This window comes from Odocoileus virginianus, chromosome 13, assembly GCF_023699985.2.
Source record: "Odocoileus virginianus isolate 20LAN1187 ecotype Illinois chromosome 13, Ovbor_1.2, whole genome shotgun sequence".
In the NCBI taxonomy this organism is placed as follows: domain Eukaryota; kingdom Metazoa; phylum Chordata; class Mammalia; order Artiodactyla; family Cervidae; genus Odocoileus; species Odocoileus virginianus.
In genome coordinates, this window is record NC_069686.1 from 20,911,021 (window position 1) to 20,937,721 (window position 26,701).

At 40.2% G+C, this 26,701-nt stretch overlaps 1 protein-coding gene across 3 annotated transcripts in view; it reads right to left on the bottom strand.

Annotated features, from left to right (window-relative positions):
- Positions 1–227: 227 nt before the first annotated feature.
- Positions 228–26,701, bottom strand: part of CERS6 (ceramide synthase 6) — a 339,296-nt gene continuing 312,822 nt past the window's right edge. The window contains exons 9-11 of one of the 3 annotated variants that reach the window (XM_070476098.1): positions 9,823–9,979; positions 9,239–9,262; positions 228–6,745 (exon numbers count right to left, since the gene is read on the bottom strand). In XM_070476098.1, the coding sequence (XP_070332199.1) occupies positions 6,593–6,745; positions 9,239–9,262; positions 9,823–9,979 (334 nt within the window). In that variant the 3' untranslated portion in view covers positions 228–6,592. The remainder of the gene's footprint in view (positions 6,746–9,238; positions 9,263–9,822; positions 9,980–26,701) is intronic. The other 2 variants (XM_070476099.1, XM_070476100.1) reach the window with 2 other exon arrangements.

The following is a 26,701-nucleotide window of genomic DNA, read 5'->3' on the forward strand; positions in this document are numbered from 1 at the left end:
ATATATTTGAACTGATAACTTTGTAAATTCTAGTTTTTCAGAATGAAGTATTACATAAAATTTAACTTGGAGCTTTTATATCTTAATTGTCGAAGTGATATTATAACACAGATATGTTATATATGTATATATAACATATAAATATAAGTCTGCTGAATTAACCTTTGTTAAGTGGAGCACAGGGTGTTGGATGGTGAACCAACAACAGAGTCCAACAGACCACAAGAGAACTTGAAATAGAGAGGTTTATTAGTCACAGGTCCTGGGGGAAGCACATGGCGCACCAGAAGGGGCCACACGGGAAGGCCAGGCAGAGTACAGACAGAGAGAAAGAGACAGGAGCTGGGGCACATGCCTTTATTAGGGTGCATGGGTGCAGAGCCTTGGAGTCCCTGGGCTATGGCCAGATCGGTCAATTCAAGCCAAAAGAAAGAGGTTTTGGTAAGCCCCCTGCCCTGGGGAGGGTGGGTCTTATCTAAGGGATGCATAAGGCATACAAAAGCACTGGGAGGCAGGAGACTGTTGATCACAAGGGCTGTTGGGGAAATCATATCAGGGAGTTACATCTGCTTGTGACTCTGGGCTGCTATTCAGGACATGCACCTGTATGAGGGGCTAGTGTCAAGCTATGGTCCCTGCAGGCTGTTTGGCAAACAAAGTGGATGCTGAGATAACACCATCAAGTAGCTTAGCTAAATTCTTGACAAAATAACCTATAACAATATATATATATATATATAACGTATAAATATTACATTCCTTTTTTGTAATCATAGCGACTACTGGGATTTAAGGAGGCTTACAAGAAAACTGTAGGATGATGTGAACACTGAAATGAATCTTGTCCAGGAAGATGTGGCATATTACTAATACAAGTTCAGTAGTGCTTACAGAAAAGGGCATTTACACTGTACTCTTAAGACTTATCTTTATTATGAAAGTGTTTTCAAAGTAAAATGATCCTCATAATAATGACTGCTTCCAGAGATCAAGAATGAATAATTATATTTTCATATAAAAATCAGCAAAATACAGTAACAATACATAAAATAATTCTAATTGGCTAACAGTACATCATTCCATTTCTGACAGAGATGCTTAAGCACTGAATTGTCTCAACAAGTAAGGTTTTGTTACCTGTCCTATTTCTCACTGCAAGTTGAAAAAAATCAAATCCCTAAACTAACCACCTCCCTTCTGCATGACACCAAATGGCTATGGAGGTAACTTATTATGTGGGCAAAAAGGAGACGAAAATCATGAGCTTAGAGGCTTTATGAAACTTCGGGAAATCAAACTTGGAGGCTATTTTCCATGTTTAAATTAAAGAAGCTTGAAGTTAAAGTTCCAGAATCACCATATAACTGTTCCTATTACAGAGTGAATTTCTATTTGGCAACTAATCTTTAAAAACCCCTATTTTTTAAAGGGCAGATTTACAGTGACAGTTTAAAAAAACTGTTGTAGATCCAAAAGAAAAAAGTTGTCTCTATAAAACCTAATTTTCACTTAAAATAGAAATCACACCAACAGCTGTTGTTCCCTGGTTTCCAGGCCATGCAACACATACCAAAATAAGAAGCCAAGCTCTCATTGACTTGTGTTGAAGAAAACAGGCTCATAGGAGCACAATATATATATTTTTTAATGGAATCAGAGAAGGAAGTGTGATACACAACTGATCCAATGGTTATTGGGAAATTGATAGCAGATAAGTGACAATATTTTAGATTCATTTTATTAAGAGTTCCAGATTTAAAAGAAGGTGAGTGAAAGATAAACAAGCTAGATCTTAGGCTAATAGTCCCTTCCCATTCCTTCCTGGGCACTCTTGGGAATGTCTAGTCTTGTGGAGACATCATTAGCATGTGTTATCTGCTTGCAGAGACTTAGTATATCTTTGATTGGATGGGGATTTTAGCTTATGGACATTTGGTAATGTGTTCCATTCAAAGGCTTCAGGTTGAACTCACGTTGGAAAGACTAAGGTATTCTTTTGGGTGATTACAGGTCTTATTAACAGCTACTTATAATGTTTTATGTTCTTTAATACAATTTTTTTCATAAAAAAACAGCATCAGGTATGCTTCCTGTGAGCGTATGTTAGGCATTTCAACAGTACAGAATGGACAAATGGACAGGCCTCCTTAACATCTACTGAACGCCCCCTAGGGGACAGGAGGGGACCATGCATACAAATGCAAACCACAGGGCCTGTTTCCAGCCTATTAAAAATGAAGAATTAAACTGTGTCCACAGTGAACCAGTGTTAATTACTATCTGGTAATTTGTAAATGGTACAATTTCATTTTACCAAGACAAATTTAAACCTATTATGGGGACAACAATAATGTCACTTAAAAAAATATCCTGCTGCATTTTGCATTAACTGTTTGTGATTGACAGTGCTCCTTTCATGGACAGGACATAGCTGCAGACTTTGATCTGATTTGTTCTTATTTGAACACTAGAAACATTTCAGGGCTACTAATATTTATCTTCAAAGCAGGAATCATCCAAAGACAAAGAGAGGGGAAAAAAGTAAGCTAATTAGAATCTTAAGACCTCAAATAGCATGTGAAATGTAAACATTTAACCTCTTACTTCTAAAGAATTTCTTGAAACCTCTTTGGACACAACGCCATCATAGGACATACTAATAAAGAGAATTATTTAATACCTTTGTAACTATTCTGTATAATTTTCATACTTCAAATTAAGAAAAAATACTCAAATATTCAGGCAACTTTGGCATTAACATCTCCAAGTAGGGGACAAAAATAACTACCAAAGCAAAAATCATGAACAGCTTGGAAACAATCATGGGTGCCCATAAAGTTCTCTTGGAAGAGCTCTTTTTTAAAGACTCAGGTGTGCTGAAATGAAATATGATTTCCTACTTCAGCCCAAATAACAATGAGGTTGAAATTACAGAGTGGAAAATTCAGACCCTTTCTACCCACGGTGCAAGTGTGCAGTTTGCTCAAATTCAAACTCTGCCAAATACTCAGAATGAAAAGTTTGGCAACAGAACAGGACATTTTCAGGTTTACCTGTCATTTTGGCTACAGGTGACCTGATTTTATCACACTAAAGAGTTATTTCTCTCACCCAATTGCATGTTTACTTTGGAGAGCCTACCTTTCTTCCTAGTTCATCTTTGTCAGATGTTTCATTATCTGATGGTATCTCAGGACACTATCTGTCCAGCAGTTGAGCAGGAACTGAATGTTAATAAAATCTTGGGTGAAGCAGAAATCTTGTGCATTTTCCTCAACACTTAGTTTAAATAATCTAAAATATGAATAATTGCTCCCCTACTCTCAACATTTGTAACACTTAATTTGGAAATGGGAACTACTTAGATGCTGACCTTAGGGCCTTCATGATCTGAGCTCTGAGGCAAAGAGGCTGAAAGGAGTCTTCCCCTCTCAGCTGTGGATATGGCGTGTAACAGGCAGTAAGAAGGGAGGTGGGAAGTTTCTATTGCACATGGCGGATGGTTTTCATGAAAAGAATATGGATAAGGATGAGTCAGTGACATTTTGGTTTTATCATGTTTTTCTCAGAAACCTACATGTACATACACAGATCACACATTTTTATATCATTTATTGACCCAAGGCCAAAGTCTACTTGAATTTCTACATTTCTCTCCCTCTAATTGGTCTAGAAAAGCTATAGAATTGGAGGATAAAATATTACTTTTTCTAGATTCCTTCCTACAACCCCTTTGTACCTTGGGAAGATTTGAATATGACCAGGACAGGCTAAGTCAATTAATGGGAAACAACATTCCTAGTAACCTACAGCTGACATTACAATATATACTTCCAAAGCTATGGCCTGGCACCGGTAGAAGATATGAGATCTCACATATTTTCTCTCTCAGGCTTATCAGGCCACCATGGGAGAGCAGTAGACAGAGATACATTATTCTTTATCTCAAAAGACCTACAAGCACCATTTTGATGAATCAAAAAGAACTCTTTGCCTTAAAATGTAAAATGAAATACAACTGTATTGATAAATAGAAGACTGCGTTGTTACTGTCAGTGGTCAGGGAGACTCTGAGAATTCCCAATTCTCCTTCTAAGTGACTTATGGGAAGAACAAAAGTCAGATGTTCAGATGTCTTTGCTAAGGACAGACAATTTTCTTCATGTCATGCAAGTCTTCTAAACCTTTAATTTACAAACAGATCTTTTGAAATTATTCTTCTATGCTAAATAGTGTCAAATGACCCAAATAGAAACACACTGTGGCTTTCTGGTTTATTTCACCCATCAGAGGACTTGCTCTATATACTAAAGCAAGGCACGAGGCTTTCTTCTATTCCATATTTTAGTTCCATACTTTAGAGAAGGAATTTTCACCTTATCAAAAATTTTCAGCTATAACACGCTTGCTGGTTTACTTTTTATATATCTGCATTTTAGCAGATGTTCAGATGACTTGACAAGCACTTTTCATATTTAATGATTGGTCTTACAACTTGACCATCCATAAATTACTCTCCTAGACATACCCCTGTTCTGTGAAATAAAATAATAAGGTTTTCCAAGAAGAGTTAATTATACCATTTCGTCAACAAAAAAGCAGACATATTTCTAAGGCCCTTCAGTCGTTACTATGGACCATACCAAAAACACACTATTTTATAATTAGGTGGGAAGAGAGTTAACATTATAGTGTGAGGTTTTGTTTGGGAGCATTCTTTTAACTATTAACAATCATGGTGCACATTGTGGGCACAAGGTTTTACTTCAATTAAAAAAAAAATTGAATTGAATGTGAGTGACTTTGAGCAGGACATGCACTTCTTAGTACTTTGCTGTCCCTTTCACTCGTCCTGACCTGCATATTGATATCACTGCATTATGGTTTTGGACTCTGTTTCAGGAGACGGTCTTCCTGATTTATGAAATAAGTATTTATAATAACTTTTTATTCCCTTTTACTAGAAGTTGGAAGAAAAGAGATAAAATCTTTGGTTTATGTGTATGGTTTTCTTATCTCTACATAAATAACACTGCCCTGTAGGAGACTACGGAAAGTTATTTTTTTAGTAGTCTTTCTCATTTGCTGAGTAGAATTGTTGTTGCTTTTTTTCTGAAAATAGCTCCATTTGAACAAAAATTCCTGGAAAATGAACAAGTCCTTCAAAGAAGCAGACAAAAGGACCTCCAGCGTAACACTGCCCAGTTTCTAGTAACAGGAAGTTCTGTTATGTTAGGGTTATATTTAAGGAGAAAAGACAAAGGGTTAAATGGTCTTACTCTCACTGACTTTATTTTGCCCAGGACAAAAAAACAAAAAAACAGGATCAAATACTAGATAGGGTGCTTTCTTGAAAGCTGGTTGCAGTAAAGTGCTTTGCACTAGAGGTGACTTTTGGCAACTCTTGGAAGTCCTCTTTTTCTGTCCTCAAATATATTTAGCTTCTTTTTTTCATAATATAGCGGAAGACTGCACTAGTTAAAGGGGTAGCGGTAAAACCTGGTTGAAATCTGCTGCTCTCTTGTATTATTCTCAGATCATGGGACAAATTCCCAGCAGGAAGACTGATTTCTTTGTTTGTAACCATGAACTTAAGTCTTCCCTCAGAGCTGGAGCACTGACCCCATAATGGAGAATTTAAAGAAAAGTCTCTGTAACCTAAAAAATTAATCCCCAACTAGCTACCATCCTCACTGAAGAAACTTTGGCTGTGTGCACAAGAAATGAAGTCTATTCCAAAGCAATTTAATGCACACAAAAAAATTTTAAGTCCTCCAATAGCCACACTCTATTTGGAACAAGCTAATTGACCATGAAGGGCTTCCCTCATGGCTTAGTTGGTAAAGAATCTACCTGCAGTGCAGGAGACCCGAGTTCGATTGCAACCCACTCCAGTATTCTTGCCTGGAGAATCCCATGGACAGAGGAGTCTGGCAGGCTACACTAGTCCATGGGGTCGCAAGAGTTGGACATGACTTCACAACTAAACCACCACCACCACCAACTGATCATGAAAAATGACAATTACAAGACTGAGCTCATCCTGTTTCAACTTTACCCTGGGAGAAAGGTCACTTGAGACTGAATAGGCCATTTCAGAATGGGCATTGTAACATAAAGAGAGCAAACCTATTTGGAGCTGCACGAGAATCTTGCACTGGGTTTTGCTTGTTCTAAGTGACCAATTAAGCTGATGCTCCTAGTGGACTAGGTCACAGCAAGAAAGGGGTAGAAGCAACGGAGCGTCTCCCTCACTGTCATGAACCCAGAGAGTAAAAGGAGTGAGGAAACCCTCTTTTGTCCACAGATTTACAAACAAATACAAAAAGAAAATAAATAATATTCTAAGACAGTACAAATGCAAATACCATTCCCTTGTGTCAATTACATAAAGCATGCCTACATATATAGAATGGTAATTCTTCTTCATTCACAGACAGGACATATGGCAGTGCACTATTCAGAATGCTTTGATAAATCCTAATTTTTGTTTCTGGTGCTGAGAGATTATGAAAGGAACTGCATTTGCAATTTATTAAATACTTCCAGGAATGAACAGTTCACTTTGTTTGGGACTCGTAGTTTTGAGTAATTAATCATCCATGGCACAAGCGCCAGTGAGGAGATAGCCGTTGGTACCACTGGTCCCGTTGGTGGTGGTCGCAGTGTGGGGGTTCTTTCCTGGAGGTTCCGAGTCCTCCTCATCTGAGCTAGACTCAATATCACTTCGATCATCCTTGGATACCTGTGGAACACAAGAAGGTGAGTGCAACCAGCTCTGAAGAAATCATCAAGGTATAGCATGCTCAGAAGTACATGCAGTCATACGTAAAGGAAAACATCTAAATATTAAAAAAATCAAACAGGATAGGAACATTGCCAGAGCAGTAAGTTCCTCTTCATTGGAGATAGACTTTGGGGCAAAAAAAGTCAGTGATCAAGGAATGTAGGTGGATTTAGGCATCACAGGGAGTTAGCCTTGCTGACTTCCTTAAGTTACCTTTGGATATTCAGAATGTACTAGACCATGAACCCCACTCAAACTGGCAAAGTAGCATACCATACTACTAGAATGGCACTATAGGAATTTGGTTCAAATGAAACTATTTATTCTTTGATGATCACATTCTCTTTGAGAATCCTTTAGAGTCAGCTCTCAATTAATTACACTAATGGAGATATTTACTAGCTCTGATCATTAAAACATCACTCTTATTTGGCTTTTTAATGTATTCTTGTATGATTTAATTTGTCTGTCTGCTAGAATTAAGTAGAAATTTTGTTTTATATACAACATAACAACTAATGGCAGCAGGAGGCATTTGGGGTACTTGCTGGGTAAGGAACAGCTTAAAATATTTCCCAAGAAAAATCTACTGACTGGATCATCATGAATTGACTCCCATCATTCCAGAGTTCTTCCATCCTCCATTCAGACTCATCAAGTCATGAGGATAACTTGGCATCAGGATATAAGTCTACACATTACCATAAAGAATGAAAAAAAAATCATATGGTCTATAAGGAGGTAATGCAGGAAGAAATTAAGGAAATACTCTATTGCTTTTAAATTAAAATAGTTTGTACCTCCTACTTTATGCCTACAAACATAGTGAACATTTATCCCAACAGGCCTTAACACCCCTGAGTAACTGCGGGGCATGAACTTCTTTTCTAAGGATGGTGGTAATAGGGACCTGGTGGCTTGTTTGGCTTCAAAGAATGTTTCCCAATCTAGTCCCTTATGATTCTTTAAGAGGTGGATTGAAAAGCTGGCAGAGTCTCCTGGGAAGCATTTCAGAATGAACTGAGGGATTTCCCACATCTCATTCTCTCTGTGTCACTGCTACCCTCCAACTGGAGAACCCCGGAATCCACTGCACTCCCAACTTGAGAAGCCCCCATTCCTTCAGGACAATATCACCTCTCTCAGGCGGGCTGGGGATGGGAGAAGGTGAGAACTGAGGACTGCTGCTCCAGCCTAAGCAGCGATGATTGAGTAAACATGTAAAAATAGATCTCTAATGGCCCTTGAGATGAGACTTAGCTCACAAGGACCATCTCCAAGATTTAGATACTGAAACACCAAAAGGACTAGATTATAAGGATACTTTAACTTAAAAATAAAAGATGGGTCACAAAGACAGCATTAGAATAAAAGCTCCAATACATTTAGCAATCCATTAGTTGTAAATTAAGCTGCTAATAGGAAAGAAAACTCCAGTTTCAAAGAGTAATTAATTTACATTTGCATGCTTAGTAAGATTATTTTTAATTGCATTTGGAAAAAAATTTATACTTAAGTTACCTTCAAAGAAAGGAACAATTTAGAGTATCTTAAAATAATGCACAGGAATATAAGGCCCATGACCCGTGGCTAAGATGAATTTTACTGTCTTAGGTAAGCAGCAATGCCAGTTAAGATATTTTGAAGCCTGAGATCTGGAATAAAATTGATTGCCTCCTTGGAAAGTTGAAGGAGTAAGCTGGAGAGAAGACAATATACCTGGTAGAAATAGCAGTGCAATAAGGACACAAATTATCTAATCTATGGCCCCCTTGTGTTTTCAGTTACCATTATCACATTGACAGTATTGTGCAATTTGTATGCAGATGAGGACAGGAGAGGTTTTTTGTTGTTGCTGTTGTTTGTTAGTAGAAGTACATGCTCATTTTAGAGTAGGAAATCATAGAGAAAAAAACAAACTTTTGCTTCTAAACAATTCATTGCTCTAACTATTTTGGATTTACACAGGAGATGATGCCAAGTATGGGCTTCATACTATGTGACTGATGCCCCGAGCCCCCGTGGCAGGTGCTTATGGAGGACAAAGTGGTCAGGTGCTGTCCTGCAGCCCAGGGCATTCTTAGCAAAGAGCTGATGCTCAGACCTCGCTTCTGGACCATGCTGATCCTCTCCTCAACTTAGTTCTGCTTCTCCTACTTTACTTCAGTCTATTTCTTTTCTTCAACCAACATGTTGAACACCAGTGAAAGAAATCCACTTCTTTCTCTACTATCATGCAAAATTTAGCAGAATGCAGGCTCACAGAAAAGGGCACTAACTGAGCTGTCCCTAGCATCCCTCACAGCTGCTGGGAGCCACACACCTTGGTTAGAGCCTCTAGACAGTGTCAGCAGATTAGACAGAACAATATGCATGGAAACAAAAGCGCCAGAGTGTGGCTCCAAAAGGCTAACGTGGAAGCCAGGATGGAGAGAGAGGCGAGAAACTTACATGTAAAGGGTTCCACTTCCCAGACTTCCAGGTGGGCAGAAGGAAGAGAACAAACAACGAAAGTAAGAAAATGTTGCAGAGAATGTTCCAGAAAAGTCACTGCTCTACAGAGAGGGGTTGAGACCCAGGATGCTTTATTATGAGCCCCATTTTTAACTAAAGAGATTTAACTAAATATTTAATTGCAAGTTATAAATGGTCAGAATGCATCAAGTAACACTTCTCATAAAAGAGTTATTAAATTTCTGTTTAATATAAGTATAATCAGAGAAGAACCAAAGGAGATAGAGAGAGGGAGAGCAGAAACACAGTAAATAATAACTCTCCATGAATCTAAAATTATGAATGCAGATCATTCAACAAAGCAATGCAGATCACTCAGCAAAGCAATACTACATGTAAAAAAAAAATAACTAAGAGAAAATGAAAATTTGTATTATGTTTCCAAGAGGTTACGCTAAACTTTGAAGGAGAAAAAACAATTTTGATGAAATTCTAAATAATAAATAATGTTCTTGGTGATTTAGAAGAACCCCAAACCATAATTTTCGGTGACATATTAGAAAGGGCGAGTGTTATCTTACCTTGCCTTTTGAAATAGCTTTGCAAGCTATTTTTACGATCAAGTAAGACCAGAAGCAGTTCAAACCTTGTATTACCAACAGCAGTAGGTTAAAAACCCACCAGGAAGGATAAGGTCCAACAATCTCCCAACTTTCAAACAATGTGGTATTTAACACCCTAAGGAAAAGGAGAAAGTAATCATTGAACACAACTTTTCACTGCCTTCAAAGGAACTCCAGTTACTGCAAAGACACATGAAGCCAGTGAGAGCCACTGACTGCTCCCTTCCAAGGATGGTCTGAAAGCTAAGTACTTCACCTAAGAGTCATCACCTGGATGATCCTTAGGATTCTAGCTTGAATCATGTACTTAGGTCCCCCTTCACTTTTGTTGTCATTTCTTCCATTAATTTTCATCACAGTTTTTGATGGATTCTATTTCTCACTACGCGTTAAAAGGCTGGTACTTTCCTTGTTGCTTTGGGTCTTTAAGTAAGTGTGAGGAACATCATTCAGTAACATTACATTACAAGAAAAAAAAGAGCAGTTAATTTCAGAAACACCAGTGAAGTTTAAACTATATGCCTAGCATAGTGAGAGCTGGCATATACTTAAGACCTAACCCCTGTCCTCAAGTGGTTTATAGCCTCGAAGGAGAGCCTTAATTTTGGGCTGGGTCCATATTTTGTAAGCCTTCTCCTGGGAAAGAACTGGCAACTGAAAGATATTATATGGAAGTGGTGTCTTGAGATGAGTGTTGGAAGGATATTCTTTTAAATTATTAGAATATACCAAGTATACTTAGTTTTAAGAGTATGTACTTAAGGCAGGCAGAAGTATTTGAAGTAACTGCTTCTTTCTGTGATCCACCATCAGGACCAGGATGGAGCAGCCACGTGGGGCAGATAAAGGATACAGGATGGCTGGTCTCAGTGAGTCACACTCATCCCTTGGATGTGTCCAAGGGATGTGTCCAATCACCCACTGGAAGGTGATTTTTGCCTTCTGGACTCAAAGTGCCGTCACATAGAAGCTCAGCAGTCACAAGATTTTGGAATTATTCCACTTCCTTGCCTTCCTCCTTAGCTGAGTGCTGGGCTGGTTTAGAGATCTCAGTGGGTTAACAAAACTCATCTAAGTGTATTTCCACCAACTGTCACTGCAGTGCTTTGCCAGGACCCTGCAGGAGAGGGTAGGTGGACAACACTTGGTGACTAAGGGAGAAGGATGGAAAACTTTTGAAGGCAAGACCACTCATGCAAGAATAGAAGGCACATATACAGCAAATTTTAATATAAGAGTATGATGAGTGCTTTGAAAAAAGTTAAGAAAAGTATTTAGTAAATTCATAAAAGGAAAAAAAAAATTGAGTTGAGATAAGCGATAAAGAAAAAAAGGAGAATGAATACTAGAAAAACAGGTCTATGTCCAGTTTGCATTCACAGACCAGAATGAGACAGAGTGTGATTCTAATCCTACCACATAGTTACCTCTCAAGAACAATGCTCAACACACGTGAATGTTAAAATCCTAAAATTGATAGTATGGAATTTAATTTGACAATTCATTAAGAGTATATTACTCTATGCTATAATAGTAGTATTCATTCTGGTAGAAGAGGACCAATATTAGGAAATCTATTAATAAAATTATCACACATCCATTGGCCAAATCAGTACAAACCTAATTATTTCAACTGCACTAAAAGACATTTGGCAATGTTCAATTCCCCATTGCTGATGTTTAAAAACTGGAACTCAAAGTACTTAATATGATTTTTATTCCATTCAACTCAGCAGTGGTCATAATATCAGAGTTATTGACTTTATAATCAGGAACAATCAGCATCACCATTATTATTTAACCCTATTCTGGAGGTTCCAGCTATAAAGTATGGTAGAAATAATAGGCATTAAATTTCTATAACTATAACAGCAAACAATGAAAATTTCCAATAAGAGGGAGTAGTTAAAAATTATAAAGAAATTCTAGAAATTATTAAGCCACTCAAACTGGTAAATATGTTTGAAGACTTTCTTTTGATAGATAAAAATCATAACATCCCAACTCCATACGATAAATATGTATTTGCATATACACACAGAGAAAATGAAGAGAATTACAATTCATTGGAAGAAATTAATCAAAGCCATTTTACACCTTCTTTGGTGGATTGGGGAATTTTGCATTTTCTTATTAAAAAATTTTTATTTATTTACTTATTTTTGGCTGTGCTGGGCCTTTGTTGCTGCTTGGGTTTTTCTCTAGTTGACGCAAGCAAGGGCTACTCTCTGGTTGCAGTGTGAGGGCTCCTCTTGTTGCGGAGCCTGGGCTTGAGGGCGCACAGGTTTCAGTAATTGCAGTGCCTGAGCTCTAGAGCACAGGCTCAGTAATTGTGGCGCACGGGCTTGGCTGCTCTTCGGCATGTGGGATCTTCCCGGATCAGAGACTGAACCCACGTCTCCCACACTGGCAGGCAGATTCCTTACCACTGAGCCACCAGGGAAACCCTGTATCTTCTTTACATTCTTCACTTTTCCAAATCCATCACAAAGAATTAGGAAAAAAATACAAGTTTTTTTTGTAAAAAGGAATAAGTTAGGAAAATGCCTGTATTCCCAAGAGGCAGCCATCTCTTTATACACCAGGTTGCAGGCTCCGGGACAACTGGTCTAAAGAAAGTTCAACTCCTGGATAGTGAGAGAGGACTCCTACATCTCAATTTTTTCTATCTCCAGCACCTTGCAAAATACTGGGAAGTAATTTGCTCACTGGACCTGCTGGCTGATAGACCGTGTGTTAGTTCAGTAATCAAATAAATAGATATGCACAAGACAGCTCTGGAATAATCACAATAGTTTTATCTCAGAACCAGCTCTGCTTCTTGACATATTAGACATGTTGACCTTCAGAGGGAATTTAGTTTCATTTGAACAAAAAGAGGTCTTGTAGAAACGGCAACAATGATTGTGTGATGCTATGCATTATAAATTAGCCTTTGCTGAATTATGGGTTTGAGAGCCTTTCTCACCATTACAATTTGTTTGGCTTGTTATGAACACAGTGTCATGCAGTCGCTGGTGACATGATATCCACATTAATTTTGGAAATGCTGCATCAGAATTCATAGGCTTTGCCATGACAATCAGTGGCACCTCTGAGGTTCTGCTCAGAAGTAATGGATTTCTTTGAAAATTGACTTGGCTGCCTGCAGAGATACTTGGGAAAATACAATCAGTGCACCAAATGGATGTATCTCTCAGTGAGAAGCTGGGGAAGAAAAACAATATATGAGGAATTGGGACTGAGGAGAGAGAGATTATGCCACCTGGATTCTGAAAAACAGTAAACCTAGGAAACAGAGCCTCTGTTTAGCCACAGAATGTTTCTCATGAGAAAACTGTCCCCTTTGGGGCAAACTATTAAAATGATGATTATAGGATTTTGCCCTTTCCCAGAGGTAAGGGTTAGGAGTGTCTATTTAATGATGTCATTACAAATCTATGGTGAAAGGGCTCTGAAGAGCAGTTATATCTGAGGGAGGGCTGATGGAGGGAAAAGGAGGGAGGCAGCTGGGATGCTGGGAACATTCTTGATCTTGATTCAGGTGGTAATTATGAAGATTATTTACAGGCAAATTTTTACAAATGTAAAAATGTATCAAGTTATATATTGAAGATCTATGTAGTACATTGTGAACATTATATCTCCATCAACTAAAACAGAAAAAAGTACTCTGTGGGCCAAACACTGCCAATTTGCAACCTCTGGGTTGCATAGTTACTATAATATCAGTATTTCTACCACACCCCCCCCCCCCCCCCCACCATCCCACGCCACCACCTAATATAAATTCAAGGTATGGCTTCTGAGAAAACAGATTTTTTTTCCTTCCCCCAAAGAGCCTACAGCATCAAACCTCCTGTTGCTCTAATCAAGTGGTGGAGAGTTTGGAGGCACCAGGGACCAGAAAAGACAATTTTCCTTTTCATTAAGGTTAGGCTCACTTAACCACTAGATGGCGCATCACACATGTACAAAGTGTGCTCAAGTAGGTCTATTCTGCCAGAACCTTATGCCATAGTCTGGGTCCCAGCAAAAGAAAATCACTCCATCATTACGTAACACCTTCCTAAGAATCTCGCCAAACAATGGAATCGAGAGTCCCAGTCCCGTCTGCGCTTCTTTCTTCCTGCATAATTCCCACTAGAAATGATGTCTGCAGGGCAAAGCTCCAAGCAGTTCACTGGTGATGTGAAGAAGCACAAGTTACCACCCCAATCAATAGTTTAGCCCTCATGGGGTATTTTAATGGCTTTTTAATGAATCATGAGAATTTAGTTTGACTGTGACCTATAGTTACTTTTGCTCAAGCTTTCCTTTTATGGATTCTTCATATTAAATTTGATTATCTCAGAAATATGTATACACAGGCTAAGTGGGGATTGTGGGGGAGGGGAATATATACATTTGTACAGAAAATTTTACCTTTTTTTTTTTTTTAAAGCAAAGCAAACTCAGAGTAGTCTCATATTAATCCTATATTAAAGGCCTTACTCATTTATATTCTTATAAATGCTTTCCCCTTAAAATCTCAGACTTCTGAAAGCTTCTTATTGTCAGAGAGCACAGGGTCAAAAGATCTCCACTGATATCTCATTCAGAAAACCTATAACCAGTGCTCTTCCCCCATTCTTATCATGACTGCCAACTCAAGAGTTTAGATTTATACTCAAAGTTGTGCAAAGTTAGATAATATCCTTACTTTCTACTCCATGCATCTTACTTTTAAAATATCCCACTGATTTAGAGGCAGGACCACATATTAATGGTTGGAATATTAAAGATGACAGAGGCCCGAGTTCTTTCACTATATGAATGAAGTTACAGATGGGTGATTATAATGAGGCCATGCTAAGTAACCATAAGCTTTGCCTGCTCCCTTCCCCTTCAACCTCCACCTAAGAGCTCCATCTGAGCCTTGGGTTGTGTGTTTCTGAATGGTCTACATAAAAACCACAATAATTAGATCCATAAAGGGCTTCCCAGGTGGTACTAGTGGCAAAAAACCTGCCTGCCAACTCAGGAGACATTAAGAGATGCGGGTTCGATCCCTGGGTCGGGAAGGTCCCTTGGAGGAGGGCATGGCAACCACTCTAGCATTCTTGCCTGGAGGATCCCATGGACAGAGGAGCCAGGCGGGCTACAGTCCAGAGGGTCACAAAGAGCCAGAAACCACTGAAGCAACACAGCCTGCACACACACACTCAAATATCCAAAGAGGGTCAAGACTGCTTCTCAGGGAGAATCAGGTTCAGGGGTTGCTGCATGATGCCAGTGGGGGTAGACTAGAAAAGGAAACTTGTTTTACAGCCAGAATTAAGGTGTTCTTTACTTCAGAGCTTTCGAATGGTCTTGGACTTTGCTTTTTCAGAGAGACTGCAGTGTATTTCAGGATGTGTGCTTCTCTGGCGTTTATTTTCATTCGACCTACATGAAACATAAATGAAAAGTAGATTCTACCTGAAGCTTATCCATAATCTACTGGCATGTTTTACTGGCATGTTTTAAAGTAGATGCTGGTAGAAAAGCATTTATAATGTACTCTCAACAGAAACCAGGAACACAATACCTGAAAAAGGAGTCGGGCAATTAATTCACTGTGATAAGAAATCCTCTTTGCCCTGGGTTTTCTAAGGCAATAAAAACCCCAGGCCTAAAGAACAATTTGGTCAAGTGTTGGGTAGTCAAGCCTTGACTATCCTACATGACTGAGAAACTCACTCTCAATTTTCTTTTGACAAGATGGCCCCACCCACAGCTTCGGTTTCTCCACAGCACTTGTGCGGGTCAGCAAGATCTCTTTTAGGAGGACAGCTTCTGGGTAGCTTACAGCTTGGGTGCCTAATTACCTCAAATAATAGATACACGAGGTCCGTAGCAGACATAGGAGTGATTTCTCTATCCCTGACAGGATGAGAAACTTGAACATGGAAGGACCATCTAGCAATGTCCTCTAGCAATGGGCATATCAATTCTGTCATATTCTATCCAAGAAAGACATGGGATCAATTCGTTTATTTTTATTTTTAGGTCATAGGCTGGTCAGATTTAGACATTGATCTCTAATAACACAGCAAGCTTGTCTCTGGTGACCTCCTTGCCAAGGTGGATGTTTTTCTCAGAATCAGTCACTGCCCTCTTGCAGCCCCATTTGCTGTCTGTCTGCCTGAGTTCCCAACCCCTCCACTGCCTGGCCTGCCGTTCTGTGTTCCTGACCTCCCAACCCGAGTTTCTCTACCCTAAAACATGTCCATCAAGCTGTAGCCTGATTCTTACACACCTGCTTGCAACCCTCTGCTTACCTCTTAGTTGCCTACATGACCCTAAAACAGACTTGTCTGGTTCTCAATGCTCTTTATTAAATAGTTAGTATGTGTTGAGCACTGGCCCAAACATGATAAATACATGTGCTGCGCTTAGATGCTCAGTCATGTGACTCTGAGACCCCATGGACTGTAGCCTGCCAGGTTCCTCTGTCCATGAGGATTCTCCAGGCAAGAACACTGGAGTGGTTTGCCATGCCCTCCTCCAGGGGATCTTCCCAACCCAGGGATCAAACCCAGATCTTCTGCATTGCAGGCAGATTCATTACAGTCTGAGCTACCAGGGAAGCCCATGAATACTGGAGTGGGTAGCCTATCCAATCTCCAGGGGATCTTCTTGACCCAGGAATCAAACCAAGGTCTCCTGCATTGCAGGCAGATTCTTTACCAGCTGAGCTACCAGAGAAGCCTGTTATTTACATGGTTTTACTTAGTTCTTTCAAAAGCTCACACAGTAGAAATCCCATATAGTAGAATACTTACACTAGCTAACATTTATTCTTAACTATGTGTTAGGTGCTGGGCTCAGGTTTTACATGTTTTAACTCATTAAACCCTCACGAAATAAAGCTTATGGATAAATCCTATTTTTTTCAAAGTAGGTACTATTATATCTATTTTACAGTTGAAGAAACTGAAGCATAGGTTTGTCTGTATACCCAACACTACCCCCTCACTGTGGGGTATACATATTAGTAAGCCTCAGAGAACTCATAGTTAAGTTGGGGAGCTGGGGTTGGAATAGAAACTGGCATATTGTATTTGGTGGATAATGTTACCACATGTATCAAAATGTGCATATCTACTGAGGCTGTGAATCTATTTCCAAATCTTTGTTCTAAGGAAGAGTTTCAGGGATTTATAAGATTTAGCCATAAGGATATTCATTTAAATATTATTTATAGTAGCACACTACTTGAAACATCCTAGATAATGTCTAAAAATAGAGTACTTATGAATAAACAATGATCTTCTCATAAGATGAAATATTCGTAGCTAATAAAATTATGTTATAGAAGAATACTTAATGAAATGGAAATAAAGTTTATGGTACAATGTTAAATGAGAAAAACAAAGCTATAAAACAGTATGTGCAGAATGAGCCCATTTTGGTAAAGAAGAAGACGTAATTTTAAGCATTTAAAATGTTAGAAGCAAAGATATCAAATTATGAACAGTGGTTATTTCAGAACTATGGGACTTTTTTTTCTTTGTGGTGTTTCACATTCCATGACATTTCTATAATGAAATTTAACTATAACATGTATATAATTCCATAAATAAATATCAGTTTAAGCTAAAATTTGAGGAAATCCAATGAGACTGATAATTGATTGCTGTTGTTGCTGTTCAGTTGCTAAGTCGTGTCTGACTCTGTGACCGCCTGGATGCAGCACGCCAGGCTCCTCTGTCCTGCACTATCTCCCAGAGTTTGCTCAAATGCATGTCCATCGAGTCGGTGATGCTATCTAATGATCTCATCCTCTGCCACCCCTTTCTCCTTTTGCCTTCAATAGCCAAGTGCTATCCAAAGCCTCTGAAGGTCTATCTAGGGCAAAGAAGGTCACAGATTTTTGTAGAGATGAATGGATTTCCTGAAAGCCACCTCCTCCAAGTCTCAGAACTGCAGAGGGACAGCCCGGCTTGGCTGGGGTGGTTCTCCCTGAAGCCCCAGCTTCCTGCTCTGGATGGGGAGATGGTGACTGACAGCACTTGTCTGTGGTCACACCAGCTGGTCCCCCTGTCCCCTCAGGAGGGCAGGTTTTATGTGAGTGGGGCGGGGGTGGCTGGCTCCTGGGAGTGCCGAGGAGGAGAGCTGCCCACAGGTCAGAGCAGGGCATCCACTGGTGGTAAAGCCTCCGCCTCTCTGGGATATGTCTGCTCACAGTGCTGCCTCCAAAGACAGAAGCTTTTATTCTCTCTGAACAAAAGCAGCAGCAAGCTAAATTCAACCATGGTTATGGGTGTGGAGATTTCTGAGATGGCAGAGAGGCCAACTGAACACACATCCTAAGCACATTTGATTTGATCACTTTTGTCCCTGGAATGGGGGTTTGTTGGCACGTTTGGGGCTTTTTTCGTCAGAGTTCCCGGTATTTAGAGCTAATAACCGGTCTAAGAACTGTGAGACCCACCTGGTCTCTGCACTCTCCTTCTGTTACTTTTTTATTTCATGATTTTGTGAAAGAAATGTGTCTGCAATACCTGCAGATCTTGTCTTTGGGGCAGGAAGAAATGGAAAGAGGATGGGGTAAGGGGGTAGAGAGAGAGAAGGTGATGTGGGGATGGGAAATGGGCAGATGGAAGAAGGAAGAGACAGGAGGCCTGCTTCCCTGGGGCCATGCTCCAGCCTGAATCTTGAATCAGGACCAGGCCTTGCACAAACTCAGCGTGACATTTAATACCACCCCGTTCCTGGGATTAAATGTTACACTAATAAAAAGAAAGCCGCAAGACAAACAGTTGTGCCCTGGAAGTGGAGAGGGAAGCGGCTGTGCAAAGCTCAGGGCCTGAAACTGAGCTGCTTCCACCTGTAACTGCCGGCAGCAAATCTGCCCAGTGTGATTTACTTGCTGGCAAATTCAGCGCAGGTGCGTATTCTAACAATTTACTGAGGAAGAAAGAATTACAAACCCTACCTTGCAGAGAGGGAAGGCCAAGTTGCAGCAAACCTAGAGCCCCTCATCCCAGCATCTATATAGTTGCTCAGTCATGTCTGACTCTTTGCAACCCCATGGACTGTAGCCCGCCAGGCTCCTCTGTCCATGGGGATTCTCCAGGCAAGAATACTGGAGTGGGTTGCCATGCCCTTCTCCAGGGGATCTGGAGGAGGACCACTCAGGTGGTCCCAGGACGGCCGCTCAGTCAGGGTGAGCAGTTTCAGGACAGCAAAGAGTTCTTTTGTTAGAAATCCCAACTGAAGATAGATCAAGGTAGTGGCCGTTGGACAAGTGATTTTATTTGTTAAAACTCATCTTCGAATACTTTAAAGGCTAAAGCTCCAATACTTTGGCTACCTGATGCGAACAGCCCACTCACTGGGAAAGACCCTGATGCTGGGAAAGATTGAGGGCAGGAGGCAAAGGGGGCAACAGAGGATGAGATGGCTGGATGGTATCACTGACTCAATGGACATGAGTTTGAGCAAACTCCGGGGAGATGGTGAAAGACAGGGAAGCCTGGAGTGCTTCAGCCCATGGGGTTGCAAAGAGTCGGACACGGCTGAGTGACTCAACAACAACAACAACAACAACAACAACGACAGTTTTCCAGGGGCTTCATCTAAAAAACAAAACAAACAAAAAAAAATTTTAACTGACAGGACAAGACACTCGGCTCCTACCAGTTAGAGTGTGAGTGTGTGTGCATGTGCATTCAGTTGTGTCTGACTCTTTGCGGACCCCATGGACTGTAGCCTGCCAGGCTCCTCTGTCCGTGGGATTTTCCAGGCAAGAAATAGTGGAGTGGGTTGCCACTGCCTTCTCCGGTGTTTAACTATACTTATCCATTCAACCTCAGTTACTTCTTCCCATAGTCCGTGGTCACAAACAGAATGTTTACATTCAGTGAGCTGAATATCATTAGATTTCTGTCCCTGACAGAAGCAGCACTAGCCAAGGCCTTACCCTAAATCACAGAGAAGATTTCTTACACGCCATTGGCTGTCCCTGTGTATAGCACCGAGCACCTTGTTAGGAGGTCTGAGTGGCATCTGGGTAGCATCTGGTACAGCTTGCACTCACATACATCATAGACGTTGATGAGTAAAGTGCTACCTCATCGATGGAAAAGTAGGCAGAGGATATGAACAGATCACAGAAGAAATACAAAAGACGTTTGAAAACATGAATGAAATGTTCCACTGTGCTTATAATCCAATAAGTACTAAATTAAAACAAGAGATATTTATGCCAAAATTTGGGGGCTGATGTGTCAATGACATCTGCAGCCCACTTTCAGATGATTTGAAAAATGTAAGAGAAATGCATGTGTGTAAAAGAAATGCCGTGAGTACTGCAAGGGGTCACAGCTGATGAATGCAGGTGAGGAGTATATATTTTAAGTTCAGGAATATGCATGCAGTACTGTTTTTAACAGTAAAAAAGAAACAAATAGATGGCTAATATGCATATCTATATGGTGGAATGTTAGTCATACATTAAAATCATGTCTTTTGTTTAACGGCATAGGAGAATCCTCACAACTTAGTGAAAAGTGAAAAAAAATCATATTAAATCATATGCAGTACGATACTCAGTTTTTGAATACAAAATGTGATTAAAAGGAAATATTCCAAAATGTTCACATTGGTTACTTTTTATTCTAGGAATTTAAAATATAAGATTTTCTACATTTTCCAAATGTATGTCCTATTCTTCTAATGAGAGAAAACACTTGAGAACTTTTTTCAAGAATGATGATATAAGAAACACTTTTATGCTTTCAAGTTAAGTTCAAAAATATCTCTTTGTGTCCCATTGTCAGCAGGAGGAGAGGTGAAGCGGAATCTTCGAGGCTGGGGCTGAACACCTTTAGGAATACGCCCAAAGTGTACTCATGGAGGGAGCTAGGATCTGAGCCACAGCTGTTGGTTTTAGGATTCACGTTTCTATAAGCAAGCATCCTTAGCATGGCACTCAGGTGGTACTAAAGAGACAAATCCAAGGGAAAAAAACCCAGGAGGTCAGATGGACCTTTCAGATTATTCTCCCAAACTCTTCCTCAGACTGAGATCCTACCTGGAGCACAATGGCAGAGAGGTGGGCTTCCATTTGCATTCTTGTCCTGGGGGGCCACAAGGTGAAGATGAAGAGGCTGGGGTGAAGCACACAGCAGTTCACTTCAGTCACTCAGTCGTGTCCGACTCTTTGCGACCCCATGCACTGCAGCACGTCAGGCCTCCCTGTCCATCACCAACTCCCGGAGTTTACTCAAACTCATGTCCATCGAGTCAGTGATGCCATCCAACCATCTCATCTTCTGTCGTCCCCTTCTCCTTCTGCCTTCAATCCTTCCCAGCATCAGGGTCTTTTCCAATGAGTCAGTTCTTTGCATTAGGTGGCCAAAGTATTGGAGTTTCAGCTTCAGCATCAGTGAATATTCAGGACTGATTTCCTTTAGGATGGACTGGTTGGATCTCCTTGCAGTCAAATACTGGGTTTCTGGCATGTATTTTTGGTTCAGAAATTATTTAAAAATACATGTGACTTCTGGAGTTTGTATTAATATAAATATACATAGTATGTTCACTAAGAGTGTTCAAAATCAGTTTTTAGTCAGATAGTGTTTTTCAGTTTAAAACTAATTCCCCCTTAATCTGTAGAATTTAGAAACCTGGTTTTTCCAGGTCCCACCTTGTGCATGCACTTCAGTGAGCCTGTCCTGTAGGCTGGTGGTTCCCAGGCCTGTGGGTCGCTGGAATTCCCTGGGGAGCATCAATAGTACTGACACCTGTGATGGCCTCCAGAGATTGTCATTCAAATAGTCTGGGGTATAGCTTGAGTGGTGTGATCTTTGAAAGGTCCCCCGATGATTCCAATGTGCAGACAAGTTTGGGAACTGCCTCTTTCATTCTCTATTTTCTTTTCCGATTTGTTTTTTAAAAAATCCACAAACAATTCTGAATAACTTTTGATCAACCATTTCTGCTTTCAGTAGACATGATACTTCTGGGTCATTTATGTTTGCATGTGGCTGAATGATATTTACCAGGCATTGCGTGAAATGTTTAAAATGTTGTCCCCTCTCCTACTTTAATGAGAACAGTGGTGCCCTTGCATTAGAACCCCCAACCTGGAGGTTACAAACTGTCCTGATTCAGAGAAAGCTGAGGATCCCATTCTCCCCTGTGCCCTGATTACCTACCTTTGGGCTACACAAAGTTTATGCTTAACCTCCCAGGATTTTGCAAAAATTGTTCTTTGAAGCAAGAGTCTGAAGCATGAGCTTGTGAACTCATTCAGACAGTAAGTAAAGCCTGATGCAAAGGAAGGAGTGTCCACAGATGCAGATGAAGAAGCCCAAAGCTGGAAGAGACAATGGTGTCCTTATCCCTGCCCACACATAATTGACATTAAAAGTGATTTCAAACCACAAAACAGTAAGAAAATTCCTAAAAATCTTTTTTTTTTTTTGTCATGGGAAATCAAGTCAATTCTTGTTGAAATATAAAAATATTTTAAAAAAATGTTTATAGCCCACTTTGCTTGTGTCCTAAGCACGCAATTTTTTTTTCCATTTATTTTTATTAGTTGGAGGCTAATTACTTTACATCATTACAGTAGTTTTTGTCATACATTGAAATGAATTAGCCATGGATTTACATGTATTCCCCATCCCGGTCCCCCCTCCCACCTCCCTCTCCACCCGATCCCTCTGGGTCTTCCCAGTGCACCAGCCCCGAGCACTTGTCTCATGCACCCAACCTGGGCTGGTGATCTGTTTCACCCTAGATAATATACATGTTTCAATGCTGTTCTCTTGAAACATCCCACCCTCGCCTTCTCCCAGAGTCCACAAGTAAGTTCTATACATCTGAGTCTCTTTCTGTTTTGCATATAGGGTTATCGTTACCATCTTTCTAAAGTCCATATATATGTGTTAGTATACTGTAATGGTCTTTATCTTTCTGGCTTACTTTGCTCTGTATAATGGGCTCCAGTTTCATCCATCTCATTAGAACTGATTCAAATGAATTGAAGTAATTTTTTTTTTTAAAGTCTTCATTGAATTTGTTACAGTGCTGCTTCTGTTTCATGTTTTGGTTTTTTGGCCCTGGGGCATGTGGTATCCTAGTTCTCCAACCAGGGATCGAACCCACACACCCTGTATTGGAAGGCAAAGTCTTAAACATTGGCTACCAGGGAAGTCCCCTAATACCGCACACTTAGCTGGCCTGTTAGGTACCCTGCATGGAGTGTCCTTGGTGAGTGTCTGTGATTCATCCCCCAGTTATGATGATTTGAATCACTTAACATCTAACTTGCTAAAGAGAGAACAGTGATCATTATAGACTTTTACTTGAGAAGAATATTCCCCTTTAGATTCAATCAATATTGTCAAGTTTCCGAAGATATATCACTGGAGTTGTTATATTTAAAACACCAGAGAAAGATTTTCACGCTCATTTTTGAAAAGCAACCTCACATGGCTCCATCTAGTACCTCACTGTCTGTTCGACCTTACCTCAAGTTGCCTCTTGCATCAGGATGGCAGACATAAATATGGACACAAATATTACTCTACTTCTCTAACTGGGAGGGTTAGGAATGGCCCCATGGAGTGTGAGGCCGTGGGACAACCAACCCCTTCCTCACATAGGATATTGAGATAAGGGAAAATCAGTCTGCCTGAAAAGGCAGTAGAAATTTCAAATAAGCACTCATCCCAAGGAGAAGGATGTTGGGCGGCAGCAGGGAGCCATCCTACTGTTCTGAAGCTGTGATGCTGAAAGATCTCAGAAATCATTGTAATCATTTGAATTACTCATCTGCTTTGAGCCTTCTAACACTGCCCACTGCAATTAGACTAAAATCCCAAACACATCCCAAGGCCCATCAAAATCCCTAACCTTAGACCGCTCCACCTCTCCAACCTCAGCTCCAACCATCTCCCTCTTGTTCATTAAACTTCTTTCTGTTCCAGAAACAGGTCAACACTCTTCCCACACCAGGGAGTCTCCTATGCCTCGCCTCTTCCTATGACTTATTTTTTAATGTGTGTCTATTTCATTTTAGATACTTCCCCATGATTCCACTGCCTCTCACTTTAAAGCATAAGCTCTAAGAGTACAATGATTATGTGCATCTGACCTGCTTTACATCTGCCCAGGCACCGTAGAGAACCCTAGGTCCTGATAACAGGGGATGCTTGACCAATTCTCTTTCCAAGAAAACCAATAGCAGGTGTGGCCCTCCCTTCAGCAGTCCCCAGAGGACCCCTGCTGTATGCACTGATCTATAAGTACAGATAGAGCCAGGCAGCTTTTCACACTTGCCTTGTGATATTTATACCCATAGGTATAATTTTTCAGTGCACCCTGCTATAATTGTTTTGGGTCTGTTTACTGCCAAGACTTTCATTTTTGCAGAAGCATTAGACACGCAACAGGAAAAAGATGAGAACATTAGGCCCCTGAAAATAAAATTATTAGGATGCTAAGCGATAAAGGAGATGACACCTCACATTGAGGCTACTACAGAGAGGCTTTGGAAGACCTTTCAAGTGAACACTGGAACATCCACAACCAAAGCAAACTGCAAAACCAACAAAATGCTAACACTGTGCATTTTTATCGTTATCCACTGTGATTTGTTTCTTCCTCTGCAGGGCATGACAAATGACGCTGAAGTCAAAGCTCAACCTTTTCCCCCTTAAAGCCGTGACTATTTTCCTTAGAGCCTGGGCCCTCGACAACCACGCAGCTGCCAAGAATGTGCTCATCCTTTGAAACAAATGCTATGTTGAAACTGATGTTTTCAGATGCCAACTATATAACCGGAGAACTTCTATGTTATTTACACGCCTCTCGTACCAAGGAATCAATGCTTAGAATATCACTGCTGCTGATTCTTGAATGTAGTGGTCACATTTATGGTCTTTGGATATGAAGAGTGACATGCTATTAAAGTGTGCCCGCCTGAGTGGTCCTGAAATAACAATTTTACTGATTTCTCTGTGAACTTTGATCTCATTACCAGCCTGCTCTAACGAAACAAATGAGCACACAGTCAAGTCATGTTTGTGATCCTTCAGTGTGGTTTTCCAGCCAAGTTTGTCTTTTGTTTTGTTTTGAAATACTCCTGCACGTGCACACACACACACACACACACACACACACCTGCCTGCTTGGTACCTCCTCTGGGTTATTCACAAGGCATCTCCAAAACCAAATTTATATTTTACCCCACCTATTCCTATTACATGTAACATCACTGCCACAACTACTGCCACTCTTGTTAGTAGTCATCGTAACTCCAGAGATATACTATTGTTTTTATCCCCTAATTTTACATAAGAGTTTAGACTGGGTAGGTAATTTACCCAGAGTCATGCAGTCACAGGGACAGGTCCAAGATCTGAAGATATACTGGGTTTATCCAGCGCTCATTCTGTTAACCATCATCTCCTTACTTCAGTAAACGGCTTTAGCCCTCATTGAGTTACTTAAGTCGAAACTGTGGGGTCACCCATTGACAGTTCCAACTCCTTTATCCATGCTCTCTGTAACCAATGTGACTGCACACCCCATCCATCTCCTAAACTCATTTGGAAATCATTTACTTCTGTCTTCACTGCTACTGCTACTCTCTGCCATCACCAACTCCTACCTGGGCAGTTACCGTAACAGGCTTCTAAACAGGCTAGTCCCCAAGTTAGACCTTGCTGCAAGATGATTACAAACAAAAAGGCAATGTGAACTCATCAGTCCCACATTCCCAGTCCATCCCTCCCTACACTCTTCCTCACCGCAGATAACCAACAAGGACCTACTGTATAGCACAGGGAACTCTGCTCAATATTCTGTAAAAACCTAAATGGGAAGAGAATTTGAAAGACAGATACATGCATATATGTAACTGAATCACTTCTCTGTACACCTGAATCTAACTCAAAATTGTGCATCAACTATGCTCCAATATAAAATAAAAATTAAACAAAATCTTACCAATTCCATAAACATCACAAAATCCAGAGAAATAAAGGAACAACACTTAAATTAATTAACAACAACAACAAAAAGGCAATGTGAGTAATGAAATCATGTAGCAGTATTTGGGGTCATCCAGATAATACAGATTATGGATACTTTAAAAATTTAGACTATTACTGTGAACCATTTCAAAACACTTCCTCAGTTCTCGAGTAGATACAAGAGCCCCAGGTGCCCAAGCTGACCCAGCCTCATTTTTCAGATGGCAGCTTCCAGGTCGTTCTATAGGGAACCATTCTCTGACTCTGGAATAGGCTGGATCCTCAGAGTGGCCCATTTGTCATGATACTCACCTGTAGCTGTGTGACTGACATCTGCCTCCCTAGATTGAAAGCTTTGTGAGGGTAGGGACTGCAAAGTTTACCTTTTCACTGTTGGTCTCAAATACCTAGTAGAGTGTTCAGCAAATAGTAGGATTTCAAATATTTGTAGGATAAATGAAATTTGTCCATAAATGAATGGAGATTAGAATGGCTTTAGTATTTTCTAATTCTGAATGTAATATATATTGTGTAGAAATCTCAGGCCATCTAGGAAAAGTTAAGAAAGTAAAGTCAATTCCTTTCCGTTTTTCTTTTTTCTTCAAATTGGGCTTGATCAACATTTATTTGCATCTGCTGAGAACTGACTTTGTGGGAAGTGCCTTTAAGCCATGTGTATATGACTGAAAATCCATGGGATTTTGCCCTTATTAGGTACCAATGTGCCCAAATTCTGGGAAAGGACACAAGATTAATCTTCCCCTCACTCTTTTTTGCCATACTGAACTTGTCCACATCAGTTCCTAATTTGACCTGGGGCA